Below are 21,457 nucleotides of genomic sequence, written 5' to 3'. Positions count from 1 at the left end.
TTGTAAGATGCTACATTACAATTACAACAATCTATACTAGGAAAATAGTGGAATTATCCTTAGATTTTATACTTCAGCTTTTCAATGAAATATTACAAAATACATATTACATTACTTAAGGCAATACATTTGAATGATTTATTATCAAAAAACAGGTTTGTTTGGCATTAACAGGAAAAAGAGGAAATGTTTGCCATTCTTCACAGAAGTTATCTTCTGTAAGCTTCCCCCTCCTTCGAAAACACTGTTTTTCAATAGTCAAAATGACTGAAGTCCCAAATAACATGATTTTGAAAATCAAGTGAATTATTAACGAATTCAGAACACAAGCTTTTACTTAACATCAAGTGTGTAATATTGACAGATAAAAAACATGGTTACAGGTAAAAACTGATGCATTTCCTTAACCACTTGTGACAAGGTGCCTTAATACACCTTGCAGTCCACTAAATTTTGTCTTTAAGTTGTAAGACAAAAGACACAATGGCATAAATGTTACTTTCCCTTGGTAAAGATACTGAACAACCTATTAAGATCTCCATTTAAAGAGCATTACTGTGTATACCTTGTGTCCATGAAGAGTGTAAATAAGTCTTTCTCCTAAGAGGTCCAGAATCTTAAGGGTACCGTCAGTAGAAGCAGTGATGAGGTAGTTACCAGAAGGATGGAATGATATACAATTAACCCCTGCTCTGTGAACTGATTTACAGAAGACAATATTCAAAGCCTGTAGATATCTGCTAAGAGGATATGTACACTTTATTTCTTTGCTCTTTTCTACTTCCCGAAGAGCTACTTCATTTAAGGGGAAAACAACCAAACTACTGGGGCATAGAAAACTCTCCAAAGTATTTGTTTAGTTTAGTTCTAAAAGTTAAGAGAAGCAAAGAAATAAAAACAATTCAGATTGGATTCTTAAGGTCGCTAGACTACTAAAGGATACTTGCAATATGTCAATATGACTTGTCTGTCCACTTTCCTCAGTAAGGAATGACTCTTAATAAATCACATTTAATTGCAAAGAGTCCCATTGTAAAGAAAATAAACTACATTGTTTTTACCTTTGAAATGCTGCAGTAACTTGTTCATTCGAATATCCCACAGTTTCACTGAGTTACTGGAACCTGCAGAAGCTATACACGTTCCACTGGGGTTGAAATCCACAAAAGTTGCAAATCTAAATATAATTAAAGAAAACTGATTTATAATGTGTTTCCACAGAAATATTTAGGGGGCTGTGTATCTATATAAAACCTACAATATTAACACTGAGCTGTCACAAACTTGTGTGGAACCTACACATATGGAAAACTCAAATAAGGCATTTCAAGCAACTGAAATAAGCATAAGAAAACAAGATGTGTGTGATGAATCATAATCTCATTTTTGCTGAAAATATGGTATAATTGATCCAAGTCAAACCTTCAGAGTTTGTGCTACACTACAAAGTCCCTACAAGATAGTTCTCGATAAGAGTTTGTAAGCAACAAGTAAAATAATTTTGTCTAAGAACCAAATATCTAGCTATAACAACATTTTGGACTTGAAAAGGGATGAAGGCAGACATGAAATCAGCAAAGCACATATACATGATAAATATTCCACTGACTTCTTAACTAAAACTGGATACAAGATGTTTAAGAAAACTGCATATAAGTAAAAGCAAGTATTTTTTAAACTTAAATAAGGCAGATCACTGGAGGTAACAAAATATTGTTTCATCAACAAGTGGAAAAGTCTTCAAGCTTTTTTCTTGTTGAAACATCCAATATCAAATAGCATTATCAAAATGGAGGGAAAACATGGAAACACTTCAAAATCCAAGAACAATCTTTGTTTGGATTATCTCTTGATTGCTGGAAAACAACTGGATAAGTGCAGCCAGTTAACCTCTTTAGAAAAACATTGTATGAATTATTTCACTTGACATGGGTGGTAGAATTCTGATCTGTTTTAAGATTTAACATATATATATATGTCAGTACCATAGAACACAAATTAATGTCATTAAAATTACACTATTACATTTCTCCTTTTATTCTAGTAAAACTTACTCCTCATAATCTGAGAAGCTACTAACACAAATTTTATTTCTTGTATCCCAGATATTAATGGCTTTGTCCTCACCACAAGATGCTATTATTCTTCCATCAGGTGAAAATCTGGAACACACAAGTGTATACATTACTTAACAACTGATTTTGCCTAGATTAGAATTAGATACATAAGTAGCAAAACACCAGAACCAGGGAAGCCTGTTTGAAATAAGGATGCTGAGCATTTAAAGGACATTTGAACTTGCAGTATTTCTTATGGACTAATAAAACTGAAAATAAAACCTTCTCCCCCTACTCCACTCTGCCCCATTTCACAATCAACTACAATTAAAAACAGAGCCATAGACAAGAGGAAGAGAGGAGGTTGGGGGGAAGGTATCAACAACCTAGGGATGGCACTTCAGATGACAAAGAAATTATTATAGAGAACCATAGACAAAAAGACAAAGAGAACACGGTAGAATCTTTTGTTCAGTGTTAACCTATATATATGTTATCTGAGCTCTTTCTAAACTTACAAATAATGGACAAAGCATTCACAATTATTCCTAGACTAGCAGACAAGGTTTTTAAACAGGAAAATTGACTTGTCTATAACTTCCTCAAGCATTATTATTTCACTTACTGAGCAACTGCACAATGATATTAAAAAACCGCTCAAGAACTTTCACATGTAATTTCCCAGAGCTTTCATTTTTATTTTCAGCAGACAGATACTTTGAAACTTTGAAGGGGTCTGCACTTCACCAATGTTAAATTCCTTTCTCAAGAGGTTTATATCAGGCCTCTCTTAGCTACAGATTTTCCATTAATACGGAGGAAATTTTTTTTAAAAAAAAATCAGCAGTCGTTGCTTGTCTTTGAAGAGCTGTCCTGTCTTTAAAGAGTATGAATCCTAATTTGAAGTCCAAAGGCCATTTCTTTCACCTTTTCCAATTATATAAGCTTAACTCATCTGGATTCATGACATTCTTTAATGACACTACTATTCCAAGAATAGTTGAGAAAATCCCTACAATGCATGATAAATCTAGAAACAAATGCTGGGAAATAACTAAATACAACAACAACAAAAAAAAAAACCTGAAGAAAGACAGGATACTGGCTGAAAATGAATACAGAAGACCCCATTTGTCTTTTAATGTAATAGAGTGAATACACTGATTAAGTACGTACACACACATATAAACACAGAGCAAGCTTTCATACTTCAGCTACAAGATTGATACAAAACTTGTGTGCATAACATTCATTAATTAAAATTCAGTTATAGGTGAGAGATCATTTGTCATCGGCAGACTTTTTTTCTCTTATTTCTACCCTGTGATATAAAATCATCTTTGTTATAAATTTGATTTTATCAACAGAATAAAAACAACACTTACTTGGCACAGCGAACCCAACCAGTGTGTTGGAATAGGGTAAACAAAGGGCGCTGATAGCAAACACTCCATATTTTTAGTAATTTATCATTGGATGCTGAAACTAGGGAGCAGCTATCATGGGAGAAGCTCACACTCCGAACAGATGCTGTATGACCTCTCAGTACTGATGATTCTCCATGACTAAGGGGGGGAGCAAAGAAAATGAAAGAAAACCCCAAATACTAAGTCACAAATCACAATTATATTAGATTTTAAATCCCTGTAAAACTCAATGTCAGCATATTTAGAATCTTACCCAAATGAAAAAGCAGTATACAGAGGTCAAATCTTAATGTCACCATTACTTTTTTACTTGTTTAAATATTATTAGAATAACATTTCTTAAGCTGCATCTAACATGACCAATTTTACAGAACAATGCAATTAAGCAACATTGGCCTTTTGTCTCATTAGCATTAGTATTTGAAAGAGATTTTTTTATACAGTACTCTATAAAACTGCTTGAAAGTTCAAGTAACATCAGTCTAAGATCATACTGAATAACTCATAATTGCTACTAGTCAAGAACAGTATGATAAAGCAAGTTCATTAAAAATGTTTTTCTCCAAAAAATGATTTTTTTCTTCATCACGTCTCCCCAAAATGAAGTGGAGCCATGAAATCCTTATTAAAATATAATCTTTAAGCCAGAGAAATATTACAAAGCATAGTTCTAAACACACAAAATTGTGACCTCTGAGTTTTTATTTTTCTTTTGAAACTACAGATTATTAACAGAAAATAACAAAGTAATACAGTGAAGAATCGTGTTGCTTGTTGTCCCCAATCTCCATTTCTGTCAAAGCCCAGGTGGGAAGGAAAAAAACACAAAACTTGAGAGAAGCCTTCAATATTCACATTACACAATAATGAAATACATATCCAGCAGTGCTCAGTAATACTCACATGCAAGGAATCCATAGCCTGATAGTGTGATCATGAGAAGCTGAAGCCAGCACCTGCCCATCTGGTGAGAACTCTGCACTTGTCACTGCTTCTGCATGGCCACCAAACTTGTAGGCTCTGCACTGCGTCTCCAGCTTCCACAATATAAGAAACCTATCCACAGAGCAGGTAACTGGCAAGAAATAAAATATATTAGGAGTCTGCTCACTGTTCTTATGAAAGTCAGAGCTAACAACTATGGATTTGGATTCACCAGAGAACTTAATGGGTACTACGGGGAGGGAGGAGTTACTGGGTTTTAATGGTTACTTAGCCTGAGCAGAAGCCTGGTAGCAAGTAATGCCAACACCAAGGTTTCAGAAGGATGTCACAAGACTGGGAGAAGTAAAGGATAGTTTTTAACAGGTAGCTCTCCCACATATTGCATCAACTGGCTTACAAGTATTTTGAAGACATGGAGCAAAATGTTCAAAGCTGAACATCAAGCACATCAGTCAGCACAAATCCCAACCTGCCTTTACCAAATCCTAAAAACAATAGACAAACTCTTCAGTAATCTCATTTTGATCTCTGAGATGGAATTTGTTTCAAGCATCAAGTGTTTAACTCCAAAAAACACGGGAACTTAAACTCAAGTCATGACTTCTAACACTTCAGATATCTACACTTGAGTGAAGATATCAATATATAATAATTTTATAATACTATTTAAGTACCAATTTTATAATACTAGTATTTGTCTAGTTCAAAAGACAATACGAAGTTGTCAGTCTGAAAATATGAAGAACATGTCTGAGGGTGAATTTTTTGCAGTCACTTTACAGGTGAACTATACTATCTACAATCAAAAAGGCAAACATAACTTTTATCAGAGCTTGATCATTTTCAGGAACCAATGAGAACCAAAGACAATAAGCAGTTGAATTAAACAGGTGCATGTGATTTTCCTACATCCCTACCATCTTCATCTCTGCTAAATTCTATAGACATAAATAAAAACAAGATAGTCACAATCCCATCCCTCAGTTTTCAAACTCCTAACCCTAGTAGAGAAAAGAAGGGAGAGGAAGGAAGAACAGGGGCCTCGTGGAAGTTGGAAGAGAACATGAAGAAGATGGCTTTCTCTTCCCAGTTTCTTTCAAGCACTAACATAGCCCAAAGAAATTGAGTTTCATTATTACCACGTCAAGGCAAGCCTCAAACAAAATATTAGCATATTAGAAAATTATATATTAACTACTGAATTCCCTTTATGACTTTGATACAAAGATATTATTTTTATTCCTAAAAGACTAGCTTCTGCTAAAAGATGTGAGACCAGACTATCTCTACACACTTATCAACAGGCCTATATATGACAGAGAAATACAGGATATTTTCCTCCCACTTCAACTTTTCAAAACCCTGCTTTACAGCAGGGTCTTTCTAATTGTACTTGAAAGAATTCCTTTCTCCCTTTGATTCTGAAAAGTGTGATCTACAGTGGAGTAAAACTAAAAGGAAAGAGTGAAAAATAAGCTAAAATAGAATTTGAAGGCATCAGGCTGGAAATGTGAAACAGACAAGACTAATGGCTTCTAAAACAAATAGTTGATGAGCTACCAAATATCTGTGGTATCTTATGAAATGCATGAAGGCTATGCAGTATCAGCTTTCAGTTCTAAAAAGGGAGGGAAATATTCTAGAAAGGTGACAGCACCTTTCATTCAGAGCCTGGTTTCTTGCAGCTTGCTGTCTCATAGATGGGCTATCCCAAAGTAAATGAGACACAAGCAGTGACCTGAAGTTCTCCTTTCTGTGGGACATCTGTGACCATCTTCCTTATTTTCCCTCTGGACTCCCTGCTGCCTATGCAATACTTAAATATTGGATCGGAAACAAAAAAAGAAAAAAACAAAAAAGCACAGAAGGTCCAGAAGAATTTTTTTAGGCTGTATCGTAGCACAAATAGGCTTGTTGCTCCTCAGAGAATATGTGACATACCCAAAACCATGTTTAGAGGTGAAAGACAATTTGTCCTCGCTATGAACAACTGAAAAATACGACTAAAATGTAGAAAGCTGAAAACTCACACTGAGCTGACTCCAATATACAACTTACTTCAGTTTATATCCTGAGTGCTTTTTTTTTTAAACATCAGTGTTTCTGTACACACCCACATATAGCAGATACACCACTGGATAATTTGCTTTTCTGCTGATGAGTCATTACAGAACAGAACTCCAAAAAATAAGGTCCTGGCCTTATGCAAAGGCCAAGTTGCGAGACCTACAGCCAAGTGGTGTGTAAACAGATACCTGAGCTCCACATATGCCACAAAAAAGATTTTATGGTATTTGCACTGAAACAAAGTTCAATTTATGAATTGTGGCTATTGATGCTATACACTGTTATATATACACACAAATATATGAACACAAATTGCTGTAATAAAGAATTACCATCTCACACTCACTTCCCACAATAACAAAGTGGTGACTAAGAAGGTTGTCCAAAGATCAAAAGAGAAAAACTCAGACAGGCTTTAGCAGCTCAATGTACATCTCTCAAAATACTGAAGCATCTCCAATATAATTAATCACTCAGTCCAAGAATTACAGGGCAGATGGAATACAGTGCACATGATGGGTGTGTGAATATTCAAACTCTACCACTGCCAACAAACCCCCACACTTTACAGGAACCCTGCAGCTCTCAATGATACAGTACAACGCCACAATACAAACACATTTTGCAATGAATTGCAAGATTTCCTACTTGGAGAAAAGTAATTATTAATTGAACCGCCGTCAAAAAAGCCAATCTAGAATTCTAAGTGCAGTGGAAGAACTTTTAGTAACTTCTACAAGTTCAAGTTATTGGCAGTTTTTGTTGCATTCTGTATGCAGGTACACAAGAGGAAAAGAACTGAAAGGAGTCAGCACACTAGCCAACATTTCATTTTCTGGATTTTATTTTTTCAAAAGAAATCCCAAAGCCCTCCACATTTTTTCAGTGTTAACTTTACATTCAATTTCTTTTAAGTCACTTAGAATCAGTAGTTTAAAATATATACAAGTGTTCATCAAATCTTCAGAGTGTAACAGAATAGAAAACCATTTGGAGTTTCAGATTTTCCAGAAATGAACGTACTGAAAAATAGCTGAATAGGAGTATTGAAACTGTAACATGTTTTTTGTTTTTCCTTCTTTCTTTCTCTAGTCCCTCTTCCTTTTATTCACATGTTTTTTATTCCCATTGGGAAGATTTAAATTTTATTCTTTTTCAGTTGTTGTTGTTGTTTTCTCCCCAGTTTGTTTCTAAATGACACCAAAAAATAGAAATGGACGTCATGAGAAGGAGGAAGGCTTCATATACATAGAGAGAATAACTTCTCAAACTCAGAGGCAGATTCACTTCTAATTATTGCTTAAATAGATAAGGAATACTTTGAAAGTCAGGTTTAACCTGAAGGTATTTCTTTATATGAAAAGCAGTTTTTGCCAAGTGCTAAAAAATTAACTGTATAAAATTTGCATAGTCTATATTCAAACCATTTTATTACTTTCATCTGAAGAAACATGCATTGCACATACCATTTATGATCTGCCACACAGGAGAATCTAGGCCTTTTTCCTGTCATTTCTACTGACTGTAACAGCAAACTTTTCACAAAAGCACAGGATTTATAAAATTTATTGCCCCAGTACATAATGACTGGTTGCCTTTTAAAATTTGATAAATGGTTCATAACTTGCAGGTCCACAAAAGAATTCCTGCTGCAAAGTGGAATGCAATTTCTCAGGAATGTTTCCCTTATGTAGTAAAAAGTTCCCTTTCTTTTTAACAAACAAACAAAAAACCAACAACAACAAAAAAAACAACTTGGGGGAAAAAGGAAGATAAAAAATGGGAAAAAAATCAAATTGCAAGTAACTGCTTAAAAATAAATTAAAGTCTTAAAAGAATCCATGCCACACAGTGGCAACCATTTTTAGCATGATTCAATGCTGCATTCCAAGCTCCAAATTTTCTTCTGTTCATCTTCTATCTTAACCTGTTTCCACCCAAACTGCTCAAGGCTTTCAAGTCAATAAGATTTAAGAATATGTTCTAACTTACTCTTACTTTATTTTTGGCAAAACTTCAACTACATCAGGCTTCACTAGTCCCTTTTTAACCCTTCCACCACCAACACCTGTAGCAAATGCACATCCATTACATTCCTCAAGTATCCAGATTCCTAATGCTCACTAGCTTACATTTCTACCTACCAGCCCCATGTAAAGACTTGCTAAACTATTACTTACTACTGAAGAACATTTATCACTTCATTGAAAATAATCAAAGCAGCTGGAATGCACAACACATTAAGAAAAGTGTTCAACTTAAATCTTATGAAACTAAACTACAGATACTAATGAAAAATTTCTTTCAAGTACACAATATATCTGTGACATCTACCATCTATAAACACAATCAAAACAATTAGTGATATGATTCAAGAATCAGTATTCTTCAAAAACTCAGCATAACAGAAAAAAGAAAACATTCTAAATAAGTAATTCTCTGAACCACCTTACCAACAAATCTTAGTTTCATCCAAGCTGTCCTTTGTCATTTCAACTCCCTTCATGTCAGAAGCTTCTGCTTCCCAGCCTTACCCAAGGTCTCCAGTAGTATTGTTTTGACTAGAGGCAGTTAATGCTGTATTATTTCAAAACTCTTTCAAGGGCTGGCCCAAGCCAGCTGTTGCCAAAACACAGAAAGCAAAATAAAACATCCCAAATGCTCCTCGATGTTACCTTCCTCTACCCTGCTGACAGATGAAATGAAAAAAACCAACAAAAAAAAAACAACAAAAAATCCAAACATGGGTCTAGATCACGTAACTTTTGTGTCCCTAGGATGTAGGGCTGAACATGGAAAACTTACACAGAGGCAATGCATACATTAAATATATAGCTAAGAAACAGCAGTAGCTAAGGCAATTTTGTGGCTCACTTCGTTCCATTGCCTTTAAACACAATTCTTACTTGTAGCTGTCCCTATTTTTTTCCATTTGTGATATCGCCAGCACGTCCTTGGTTCCACTGGTACCACACTCACCTCTAAATGCATGAGAGCTCCTGACTAAGCCCCATGGGGTAAGATTTATACAATAGGTACAAGATTGCAAAGCAGTGCCAAAGCCCTCCTAGGTAAATAAACTTCCTGTTCTTCTATGTAATATAGTACCCTTAATAGCATGTACCGTCAATCAATGTGCCATTCAATCTACTCCAATGCTACTGTAGCATTACTTAGGGTGTTAGATACATATTTTATAATGCAAATGCAACATAGGTCAGCTAATACCACTGCAAGAACCTTAACTTTCATTCTGTAAGTAAATTTTTTTTGTTTACATGTAACATTATCTTGCAGGATTATTGCATAATTTTAAGATGGAAAATATCCCTCCTCAGTCCACTCAGAAAGTTTTGTTTTACCATAATCAAGACTGAGCAAATTAATAATGGATCAAAATTTTACAAAAGTAAAAAGTATCAGGTGTTCTAATCCATGTTTTAGAAACCAAACCCCACTATTTACTTTTGCTTTCCATACAGTTCATCACTACAGACACATATGAAAACATTCCAAGGTACTCAATCAAACACTGCTATCTGCTCACACGTGTAAAAAGCTTGGAGATCACAGTCCATTCAATTCACACTACCAGCAGTGATTATTTTTCAAATTTCCAAATCTGATTTTTATCTCCAGTATTACAAGTTCTCATTTGCACATCAGCGTGCCCCTCAGTTGTACGATAAGCAGTAAGGCACTTCCCCGAGTGAGGATGATAAATAGTCCCATCTTCTCTGAAGTGCCAGATAATAATTTCTGGGATGGGAGATCCATCTTTTGGGCAGCTCCTCATACCTATGAAATCTTCACGCTCAGGGACTTCAGCACACAACTCAGTTACAGAGTTAAATCTAATCTCCTGATTTGATGTATATTCAAAAAATTGGTTGCCTCCCTGACCATGACAGCCAAAGAGTGAAAGGTGAGACCCTGTAGGATTATGTTCCTGTAAGACATAATCAAGGCACTCTGTAGGTATTCCCATGCTGCGGATAGCACCGTGCCAGCCTGGACGATCTTCTGGTACGTGCAACTCAGCAAATACATTTTTTAAATACCAGTCAAAACTCTTGCATTTCAAACGCTCTCTAAGAATCTTTCTTTCAGAAATGTCTCCATAATTTTCTTTCCTTGCTGAAGGATTTCTGTTGTAGAAGTGGTCTTTGAACTCATCCATCCACACCTCAGCAGCACGTGCCGTGTTCTGAAGGAAATTTGGTCTAGCATAGGGCGCGCGCTTTGGAAACACATGGCCCACATGGGAGCACGGATGAATCTCCAACATGCCGCCACACTGCCAAACCCTAAATGATAATTCTAAGTTCTCCCCTCCCCAAACATCCATTCCTGTATCATAGGTTCCCAGGTACTCGAAATACTTCTTGCTGACAGCAAACAAGCCACCAGCCATAGTTGGGGATCTGATTGGGTCGGTTTCAGATCTGCGCCTGAGACGTTCGTGTTTAGGCACCGAGTGCCACTGGAACGTCAGCCGCCAGTCAAAGCCCCCAATCATGGGCTCTGCCGTTTGCATGTAGTATTCAAATGTTTTCCAGTCAATGGTGTCAATGACAGGACAAACAATAACAGTCTCATTCTCAGCAATCCTTTCGAGCAGTGGTTCCAGCCAGCCGGAAACACATTCACAGTGACAATCCAGGAATGTGAGAACATCACCGGTAGCAAAGGTAGCGCCAATCAAGCGTGCACGAACCAATCCTTCTCGTTTGTTGGTTCTTATCAAGCGAACTCTTTTCAGACTGCTTATGTATTTTTCGAGTTCAGCCTTCAAATACACTTTATCGCTCAGGTCATCCACCAGTATAATTTCTTTCAGAAGCACTGAAGGTGTTGTTTCAAGAACACTGTGTATCGTCCGCAGCAGTGTTGACCAGGCTTCATTGTAGAAAGCAATTATAACAGATGTGGTGGGCAGTCTTCTGTAGTTGTAAGATTTAGCTTTACAACCACTCAGTCGATTATCTTCAATGTGCCGGTGGAGAGAAATTTTATCACTTAAATAAATATTTATTGCATATTTCTCAATCAGCTCTTCTTCCTGTTTCTTTTCCTCAGGACTCAGCTGTGGGCGAGAGGGTTTACCCCATTCTCCCGGAGCGTAAGGGTCAGGTGGGGGTTTGTCATACACTGGACGAGCCAAATCGACAGCTTCTTCTGCTCTGTCAGAAAAGCGCCTCTCCCATTTCCCTTTAGTGATGCTCTCGCCGGCGAGGGAGGCACCAAAGGAAGAAACCGACAGCTCGACCACAAAGTAAGCGATCATTAAGAAGCCGAGGAACACGCAGCTTTTGCGGACCCACGTCCATCTTCTCGCCAGACGGATCCTCATCTTAGGGAGTTAAAAGCAGCTCCGTAGCAGAGAGGGGTCCGTGAACTCCTGCCGGGTCTCCCCGCGCCCCCGGGGAGGAGGGGGCTGCAGGCACTCCCAGCCTCGGGCTCGGGCCGCCGGCAGAGTTTGCAGCCAGCCCTCCGTGCTGGGCCCGGTAGATTCCAGGGGCACCGCGGGGGAGCGGGGCGGCGGCGGAGGCACGGAGCAGCCCCCTGCCCCTCCGGCCTCGGCGCTCCCCTCACTTACTTCCTCCTCCTCCTCCTCCTCTCTCTCCGCGGGACAAACCCCTCCTCCCGCCTTGTGGTTTGCTCAAAAAGTTGTCGCTTAAGGAAGGGGCAGAGACTCCTTAGCCCGCCCGAAGGCGCGGGAGCCCGCCCCGCCTCCGCGCCCGGACCTGCGCCCGGAACCGCCCGGCGGCTCCGGGGAGGGAAAGAGGGAGGAGGGAGCGGGCTGCCCCGCCCGGAAAGCAAACGGCGCCCGGCCCCGCACTCACCCAGCCCCGTCGCGTTCGCGTTGAAGGAGACGCCCGTCACCGCCGCCGTGTGGCCGCGGAAAGGCCGGATCAGGACGGGGTCCTCCTGGGGAGAGGGTGCGCACCGTCAGGCTGCGGGCGGGGGCGGCCGCGCTCGCCCTCCCCCGCCCCTTAGGGGCCGCTAACGCCCCGCGCGCGGCGGGAGCCGCCGGTCCCGGCGTCCGGAGCGTTTCCACCGGCGGGGGCGGCGACCGGGCAGCCCTCGGCGCCGGGCGATGCCCGCCGGCCGCGGCTCGCCTGCCCGCCATCCTGGCTACCGCGGCCGTCGCCGGGGGCCGGGGCCGAGCCCTTACCAGCGGGGAGGCCATGGGCGGAGCGGGGAGGAGCGGCCCGCGAGAGCCCCGCGCTGCAGGCGCGGCCGGCCGAGCCCCGGATTCATCCGCCGCGCCAAGAGCGCGGTTCCCCATCCGCCCATGCGCGGCCGCGCTGCGCGGGGCGGGGCCGCGCCGGGGCCCCCGCGCCCGGCACTCTTAAAGCAGCCGCGGCCCCCCCTCACGGCCCGGCGGCGCTGGAGCGGGGCCGCTTCCCCAGGGAAAATGAAACTCCCAGGCTCCCCGGGGGTCGCGGCACGGCGGCTCAGAGGTTGTGAGGGGCTGAGCTCTCAGCGAGGGGCGCGGCTCGGAGCCGCAGACATAGGTGGGATGCTCCGCTGGTGGAAGTTCTGACCCACGTTACCTCGATTTTGTGACGCAAATTCATGCAGGACAGCTGTGTTTTAAACCTCAGACTGATTTTGTATTAAACTACCTTAAGTAGTTTGGCCTCTTGTCTTCTTTTTCTTCAGTTGTTTGTTTTGGTCAGACTTTCTACATTTCTAAGTTGTCACTCGCGTCTGTATCATACGGAGTGTTCTTTTAACACACCTTTAATGCTCTAAAAAACTGCACCTACCTTAAACAAAAATTAAGAAAATCCCAACGCTGCAACGCTGTTGTTAGTAGTGCTGTGAATGTTTGTGCAGCTTGATGGGAAGCTAGGTGAGGGAGCCAGCCTCGCTGGAAAAGTACTGCTCCCATCATAGCTGTGCTAGTAAGAGCAGGGCTGAGGGCAATTAGCAAAGAGAAGGGCTGTGATGTCAAAGCTGCCATTCGATATGCGAGTGCTCCTGAAGAAGTAACTCATACTGCAATTACCCCTTCTTTCTTTTTTAAATCCAGTCTGCCTTTTACTGGTTGTTCCGACACTGAACTTTTACATCTAGAGAATCAGGTCAGTAATTAGGCCAACATATAAGAATTGTCACTTATAGGACAGTTCCAAATAAACTGTGTTTAACCATGAAATGTGCATTTAAAATAACAATTTTGGAAGTGGTGAGAAAAGTAGGATTATCACAAATATATAGGGCAGTTTCCATGAAAATCGACTAGCACTCCTTACATTGAGGTTATGTAGGCTGATAATTTCCCATTTTGACCTCACAATATGAAACCCTTATTTAAAAAAAAAAAAGTGGTGGGACAAGACGCATTGATTTTTAACTTGGACCTAGCAAAAGCTACAGGTTTTCTGCCATTATTTGTTTTTGGTTTGGCTTATTAGTGGAGTTTTGGGGGTTTTTTCCTTCTACATAGCTCACACTCCCATCCTTTCATTTTAGTCCCATGATTTAGATCACAAAGTAAAATGTAGCATTATAAAAAGTAGGTAATGATAAGACTTAAATGTTCTGCACTGTACCCCACTGCAGGAAGTAAGTTAATAGTTAAACCGACCTCTTCACCATTATTAAAGTCTTCCAGCCTTTCTCAACTTTTTTTTTCCAACTATCTTTTTTTCTGACAGGTTTTTTCAGCTGTGAATGATGTGTCCCATCAGGGAGACTACATTTAGATTCTCTCCCTCTGGGCTAGTACCAAACTTTGTGTGATCTTAATTTATTCTGTGTCCTCTCATCTCCTGAATGAGAGAAAGTACCATCTCTGCTGCTTTAATTGTGTGCTGCTCATTTTCAGTATTTCTTGTACCTTGTGTTTTCGGGTTTGGATCTGTTCTGGAAGCCCCTTAAAACCCAGTGGTCAGAAACATGTTACTTCTTTAGAAATTGAGCTGAATCACAATTCCCAGTCCTACTGAATCCTTTTCTTTTGCTTTCTTTAGAGCTGCTATTCTTCCAGCAGGTCAGTATATTTTACTAATTTTGATATGCTAGCAATAAACTGGAATCTCTACCTGCCCACAAAATTCCTGGACTATAAATTGCCAGGTGATAGACATAAAGCAAAGGAAGGACTGTGATTTTGGAGTGAGGGAGGTTGGCATCCCTCTTTCTATGAATTGATAGATGAGTGTTTCTCAAATTGTGGGGCTTACAATGTTAGTCTGTTCCTGGCTCTTCTCCTCAGCTGAGAGTGCTTTGAGGACTCCCAAATGCTCATAGGAAGCAAAGTATTCCTTTACTGCAGACGTGTAATTAGCTATAGTGACTATAGTTACAGAGCTGTCAGGTAATAGTTTTTATGATGATTATATTCCCTCATTAGTATGTATAGATTTTATTTTTAGAATTGTTTTAAGATTATTGTAACTCCTAATAATGTAACTATGAGTTGGAATTGTCTTTTTAAGGTTATGATATGCAAGAGCAATTTACTGTAATAAGTTGTTGTGCACTGTGATGACAATGATAAATGGTGCCTCAGAAAATATGTTCCAAGCATCATGTGTCAGCAGGCTGCTGTTTCAGCAGCTATGGAGATTTTTTTTTTTTTTCTGAGCACTGTGTTAAGGTAGTATACGTCTGAACAAAAATTGTACCTAGAGAAGAGCACTTTAAGATGGTAATTCCAGGCTTGTGCTGACTGCATGTTCACTGCAGGAAAAGAATTAGTAAAATGATACATAGAATTCAAGGATACATGGACAAATGTGATAACCTTGCATGTATGCTGCAATGCACACATAAATTATTATTATTATGAAATCCTAATTAGTGTAATTAATATAAAACAATACATGAGCATAAGGGGAAAATATACTAGGAATATAGTAGCCCACAAAAAATTCTTTCATGTCTGAAATGAGGTATTTTAACTTAGTGTTAATCCTACTTTAAAATAAAGCTAAAAGCCCCAGCTGTAATTGTGTGGCATCCTATTGGGAGCAGCTCTGTTAGCAGCAGAGCTGTCCAGGCTGCTGAGAGGCCTCAGGAGGTCGTACTCTGTCACTAGAGGGGAGTGTGAGATCTGCTTTGCCAGGGTGGTGTTGGGTATTCACCCACCATGTAGGAGGAGAATGTAGTCCGAGGGCACAAAGATTTAATTGCAGTCTGGCTGGCTGTTGTAGAACCGTTATACCATATGATCTTTTCTCCTACATCAACATGGCTATGAAAATAAAATAAATATTAAACCTATAAAATAACTTGTGGAGTAGTGTTGGTTTTTTTGCTTCTGTTGAAATTTTCTTATTAAAATCCCATTAAAGTCTGTCAACAGCAGCAAGAGAATGGAAAAGAGTATCAAGTAGGTACATAACAATTTGAAATACAAAGATGATTTGGAATACATATGATGTTATTTTTAGTCTAAGAAGCATCCTGGGGTTCTGAGGGAATTGGTAGGTGTGATGGCTAAGCCATATCTCAATCATATTTGAAAAGTCATGATAATCAGGCTTTGACTATCATTCAGTGACTGGAGTGACACTGACTGCTGTCCTGTAACAGTATCTCAGGCACTGGAGGGAAGGGATTATCACACCCAGACCCTGGGAACTGCTGACCAGCCTCACCTTTGTGCCCAAACAAGATCATGGATTAGGTCTTGCTGGCAGTTACTTCAAAGCATATGAGAGGTGATTGTATGAAGGTGATTAGAGACAGCCAACACAGCTTTGTCAAGAGCAAATCATGCCCAACTAATCTAGTGGCCGCCTGTGATGGAGTGACTGTATCAGGGGACAAAGGAAAGATAAGAGATGTCACTTGACTTTGGTAAAGCCTTTAATACTGTCCCTTCCAGTGCTTTTGCCTCTAAATTGATGTGGGCTTGATGGATGGACTATTAAATGGCAAGGAATTGTATGACTGCAACCAAAGAGCTACTAGTGCTGAGTGGTATCCTCCCACAGGTGTGTTTTGGGGCCTATAGTATTTAATATCTTTATTGGTGACATAGAGTGCACCTTCAGAAAGTTTGTGTGTGACACAAAGCTGAGTGGTTCAATTGATAAAGGGGATGGGATGCCATCCAGAGGACCTTGACAGGCTTGAGGAGTTGGCATGTACATACATCATGAAACTTAAAATTGTCCTGCACCTGGCTTGAGGTAATGCCCAGTATCAATACAGACTGAGGGATGAATGGATTGAAAGCAGTGGAGAAGATACTGGGAATACCCATGGGTGAGAAGCTGGACATAACCCAGCAATGTGCACTCCCAGCCCAGAAAGTCAAATGTGTCCTGTGCTGCATCAAAAGTAGCATGACCACTGGATGGAGAAGAGTGACTCTCCCCCTCTGCTCCGCTCTCAAGAGACCCCTCCTGGAGTGCTGAGTCCAACTCTAGGACACCCAGCACAAGGTGGACATGGACCTGTTGGAGCAGTCCCAGAGGAGGGCCACAAAAATGATGAGTGGTCTATTGACACTGATAAATGTTTGAGATTTTTCCTTTTTCAATGTAGGGATTGTATTTGTACGGAAGCATAAATAAGAGAATTTATCTCTTTATTACTGATGCCTGAAGGGAAACGTGTGAAAGAAAACTGCATCATTCAAGACCAGCACTTTAAAACAAATAACCATCTGGATTAGAAGCTGAGGGTGACAATTACTCTGCCAAAGAACCTAAAGTCATTAGAATTTGTATAAAAGTGTGTGTGTTATCCAAAGGTCTTTTTTTTGTTTGTTCCTTTTAATTAGATGTATTTGTGTAAAAGATACATATCTTTATATATATCTTTATAATGACTCTAGGGATTAAATCCCTTAATGTTCCTCCCTTAGTACCCAAAAGTCACAATAAAAACACCGAGTAATAGGCAGCAGCTGCATGTCTCTTAGTGTTACCTGAAATGTCAGACTATAACTCTTGCCCTCTATAATGTATGTGCATTATTTGAAGCTCAGAAAGTTTGCAGTCCCTGACTGTTTTTAGATAATTGAACAGGTTTTACTATGAAATTTTCTGTGATAATCCTATCCTGGTGTTTTATATCAGTAGCATCACTATGTGGATGAATACCCAAATTTAAAGAACATCTTCCTTTCTTTTCTCTAAGGTTTTAATGGATGATCAAAATCAGTAAGGTTTCCTGTGTTGCCAGTAACATGAGTATGTTGGTAAATATATTTTTATTTCAAAGCACTTGCATCCAGCTTTTCTAAAAATAAGTAAAGCAGTTTTTTTCAAAATTGGTATCTAGTATGGTGTCTCTTTGCCATGCAATACCTGAAATTCTGTCATGTTGCAAAAATCAATGTATTGGAATCTAGCTACTTTATCAAATTGTTTGGTAATGTGCACTTAAAAATCAAGAGCTGTTCCTGTGTCTGAGTTTGTGAGAGCTAGAACAGTTTTGGAAGAATTTAGTACACCATAGCAAAGGTTAGTAGAAATTTATTAATGCTTCAGAAGGTGCTATATAGAATGATTGAGAGCATCTTCATTTGGTATACTTTATATCAGGATCATTCATCTGCTACAATGTGGATGCTAACTGCAAAGGTGGATGAATGAAAACTGGTGAATTGTATGGAGATGCCTAGTTTGCTAAAGTATTTCTTCAGGTATGTACTACAAGGTGACATTTCACCTAAAGGAAAACAATCTAGGGAATAGAATAAAAGGAACAAAGAATCTAGAATAAGAAATCTAGCTAGAAGAATGATCTCTTGATGTCAGAGCTCACCTAAATTTTCAGGAAAAAACTTAATTGGCCAAGTATAACTGTGTTATGCATGTTTATAGGTAATTTTAACAAGTGGCCTTAAAAAAAAATAAAAAACAAATCTTATAACTCTGAATTTTAATTATACATAATTTTCAGGGGTAAGTATTCCCTGGAAGCACCCTAGTAATTTCTTAGAGTGCTGAAATAAGAATTATCAGCTAGACATTAATCCTATTTCTGATTTTTTTCTATAATTTTCCATACAATTAGTTTCTTTAGAGTGCACATTTTCAACATCAGTCTTCCAATAGCAGTAAAGCTAAAATAAAATCCTTGAAACCAATGTTTGCATCTGCCAGGTACAAAGTAAGACAAAAGATAACAATTGCAATTACAAAAACAAGTCAGGAAAAACGATATGCCACAATTATTGAAAAATAAGGAACCTAATGGTTCTTGAACAACTGCAGCTACAACATCATGTTACTTTCTTCTGCTGATTGCTTTCTGAAGGGTGAGGTCTGACCCACCAGAGACTGCAGGTGCTTAGCACAGGGCTGTGCTCTAAGCATTTGTTTGGCTATGTTGTAATGCAAGGCTCCCACACCTCCAATGCATCCTCTAAGAGGATCCTTGACTCTGTATCTCATGACTGGTCCAGAAATGACTTGAGTGCTGATTTAGAAGAGCTGCTCTCCTCTGCTGCTTCTTTGTGGCGTCTGTCTAAGGACTGAGCCGTCAGTGTATTTTACCAGGGCTGAACCAGACTTTTGTTAGTATGTTTAAAAGAGCTAGGAGACTTTGATTCTCTTAAGTTAGCTACCTGTCCAGAGGGACAGGACTCAGGAAGCCGTGGCAGCTGCTTCATTTCAAGATAGTTGCAGAGAAGATGTGAGAGAGAGGCAATTTTATAAATTACATCTGTGTTCATCACTACTTTAACAGAGTAGGACAGGACAAGTGTGTCTTGTGTCTGGACAAGAAAAACCTGCATCTGTACCTATTTTATTTTATTTTATTATTTTATTTCTGTTGCAGCACTGTCTGCTTGGGCAGGAGGAACTTTCCAATATGACAGCTGGCAAACCCACAACATGACAGACTGCCACAGATGCTTCCTGCTGCTACCATATAGATTTTCTCTTGATTACTTGTGTGGCTGATGCACACAGAAGAATGAAAGGAGTGGTAGTAGTTTCAGACTGTCTTATTATTAAATACATTGTTCTGCTTTTGTATCAAGTACAAAAGCTGCCACTATAGATGAGATAACTAGACACTCATCTGATTCAAAAATGAGTGATGTCATTACATCTTAACAAATCATGCTTCTAAAATGGTAAAACTGTAATCAACAGGCCCTATTCCACTGGTGAAGCATGCACATATAGCAGGTCACCTAGGGGGTAGAAAACTGCAAATACCTTACCCATTCCATGCATTCTTTTTTAAAGCTCCCTTTCCTCTCTTGCAGGAAGGCTGTATACATACATAGCTGTATGTGTGTCAGCTTGTGTCAGCCCCTTCTTGCAGTGGCTCTAGTGTTATGAAATTTTATGCTGATCTGAGCATAATGTCAGGTTCTGTTCAGAGAAGGACAGCTCCTGAATGGCTGAACAAGCTATGCACCTTAGAGTGGAATGAAGCAGGAAGCATCTGCTTACTATCAAAAAATGAAGTCAGGAAGAATGCCCGCGATTTTCTTTTTAGAACAAGTTTGCAAAAAAACCCCTCAGGCTTCCAGTAGCATTCTGTTGTCTCATAGAATGTTACCTGCTTTTATCATCTTGCACATTACTAATTGCAAGGCTGCAGCATATGGATACACTATATGCAGAATCTCCATCACAATCCAGTTGCAATTCTCCAGACTGTTTTACAGTGGCAATTAGCAAAGCACCTACTATGAAGACTGCTCCTAGCTGCAGGAAGAGTCAGCGGGACTACACAGCAGACAAGAAATGCAGCAAATTTCTGCAATTCACTTTCAGAGTTACAAGGGATAGCTGGGTGCCAGAACTTTTGCAGGGGCAGTAGCAGGAATAGCCCAAGAAGCATGGTCTGGTGGTTTCTGCCCATTCAGGACAAACCAGGCAGTTTTCCATCAATATCCTGGAAGGCTGCAACCTAACAAGTGTTTTCACACCACACAATCTTTCTGATAGAGACAAAATACTAAATTCAGGCTAAAAAGATCAGAAGGAAGCATATTGGAGATGAGAGCTCTAACTTACTCTGTGCACTCTTTCCATTTTTTTCCTCTAATTCTTACTTAGAAATTGTTTGCTGGCTACTTTTACTCTGGTTTAAGAGAGTTCATCTTTAACTAGGTTTATATTTTGAGGAACATAGCCTGTCATTAGTATAAGCAGCTGATTCTTGCATCCATAAAACAGACACTGAGTTTCCCAGCAGTTGCTATGATTACATTATTGCTACAGGAGCTGCTTTCAAGATCACTCCTGCTGCAAGGAAGTTTTTCTGCCTTAGTATTCAATATGATCATGAAACTTTGTCTTCACCAAAAATATATTAACATTTGCAGATAAGCACATTTTACTGTGACACACCACTTAATTATGTTATCCATGTTTAATTTTGGTATTTAAATAAAAACTACTAAATTAAGTTTCTTATATCAGTTTACCAAGAACAGTTGGTGTTCTAGTTTTGTTATGCTCCCTGAAACCTATCATTACTTATGTGAAATCCTAGAGTGGTCCATAGTGGTTGTCAAATTTTGGTATTCAGATTCACAGCAGAAATCATCATTGATTCTTCTCCCAGCCAAAACAAGAGGTAAAGGTGACTGAAGTATTCAAGCATAAGTAGAATAGTTTGTAGTGCTCCTGACATTAATGCCTCAAGCTGGATAAATCTGCTTTAAAACACAAGCTTTTCAGCTTGAATATTCATGTTTTTTGCTCTTCTTACTTCTTTCCTGTTACCCTACTTTTCTTCCCCAAAAGTTTTCAAAAACCTTCTCGTTGCTGATATGTTTCCTTCCACTCTCCCAATTCAATTCCTACTTCCTTCCATCTACAGTGCCTTGGCTGTTAGTTCCTCGAGCTCTAGACTGGGCAGCAGGAGTCACAGGAGGAGCTCTGTGCTAGAGTTTTTGCTGTGCAGAGAACACCCCACACCACTTGCCTGCAGCAGCAGTTTACCCAAAATGGTTCCGGTGTGGTTGACCACGCTGTCACAGAAGCTGTTGAAATTGCACAACGGAGAGAACACTGC

General features: G+C 39.6%; 2 protein-coding genes across 3 annotated transcripts in view; both read right to left on the bottom strand.

The window, feature by feature from the left end:
* Positions 1 to 21,386, bottom strand: part of POC1B (POC1 centriolar protein B) — a 57,561-nt gene extending 36,175 nt beyond the window's left edge. The window contains exons 1-7 of one of the 2 annotated variants that reach the window (XM_086887785.1): positions 12,675 to 21,386; positions 12,343 to 12,427; positions 4,388 to 4,559; positions 3,443 to 3,622; positions 2,055 to 2,162; positions 1,062 to 1,177; positions 566 to 699 (exon numbers count right to left, since the gene is read on the bottom strand). In XM_086887785.1, the coding sequence (XP_086743911.1) occupies positions 566 to 699; positions 1,062 to 1,177; positions 2,055 to 2,162; positions 3,443 to 3,622; positions 4,388 to 4,559; positions 12,343 to 12,427; positions 12,675 to 12,788 (909 nt within the window). In that variant the 5' untranslated portion in view covers positions 12,789 to 21,386. Of the gene's footprint in view, positions 1 to 565; positions 700 to 1,061; positions 1,178 to 2,054; positions 2,163 to 3,442; positions 3,623 to 4,387; positions 4,560 to 8,949; positions 9,042 to 12,342; positions 12,428 to 12,674 lie in introns of those variants that run through there. The other variant, XM_023939258.2, reaches the window with a different exon arrangement.
* Positions 7,323 to 12,312, bottom strand: GALNT4 (polypeptide N-acetylgalactosaminyltransferase 4). Its single transcript, XM_023939250.2, has one exon. It carries the CDS (start codon positions 11,847 to 11,849, stop codon positions 10,098 to 10,100), a length of 1,752 nt encoding a protein of 583 aa, XP_023795018.2. The 5' UTR covers positions 11,850 to 12,312; the 3' UTR covers positions 7,323 to 10,097.
* Positions 21,387 to 21,457: the final 71 nt, after the last annotated feature.

Source organism: Cyanistes caeruleus, chromosome 4 (assembly GCF_971803275.1).
Source record: "Cyanistes caeruleus chromosome 4, bCyaCae1.hap1.1, whole genome shotgun sequence".
NCBI lineage: Eukaryota > Metazoa > Chordata > Aves > Passeriformes > Paridae > Cyanistes > Cyanistes caeruleus.
The sequence above is the reverse complement of the archived record's forward strand: the minus strand, read 5'-3'. Positions and strand labels throughout refer to the sequence as shown.

Excerpts from the sequence above, each read along its gene's own strand:
- GALNT4 (XM_023939250.2), bottom strand. The coding sequence starts at position 11,849 with ATGAGGATCCGTCTGGCGAGAAGATGGACGTGGGTCCGCAAAAGCTGC.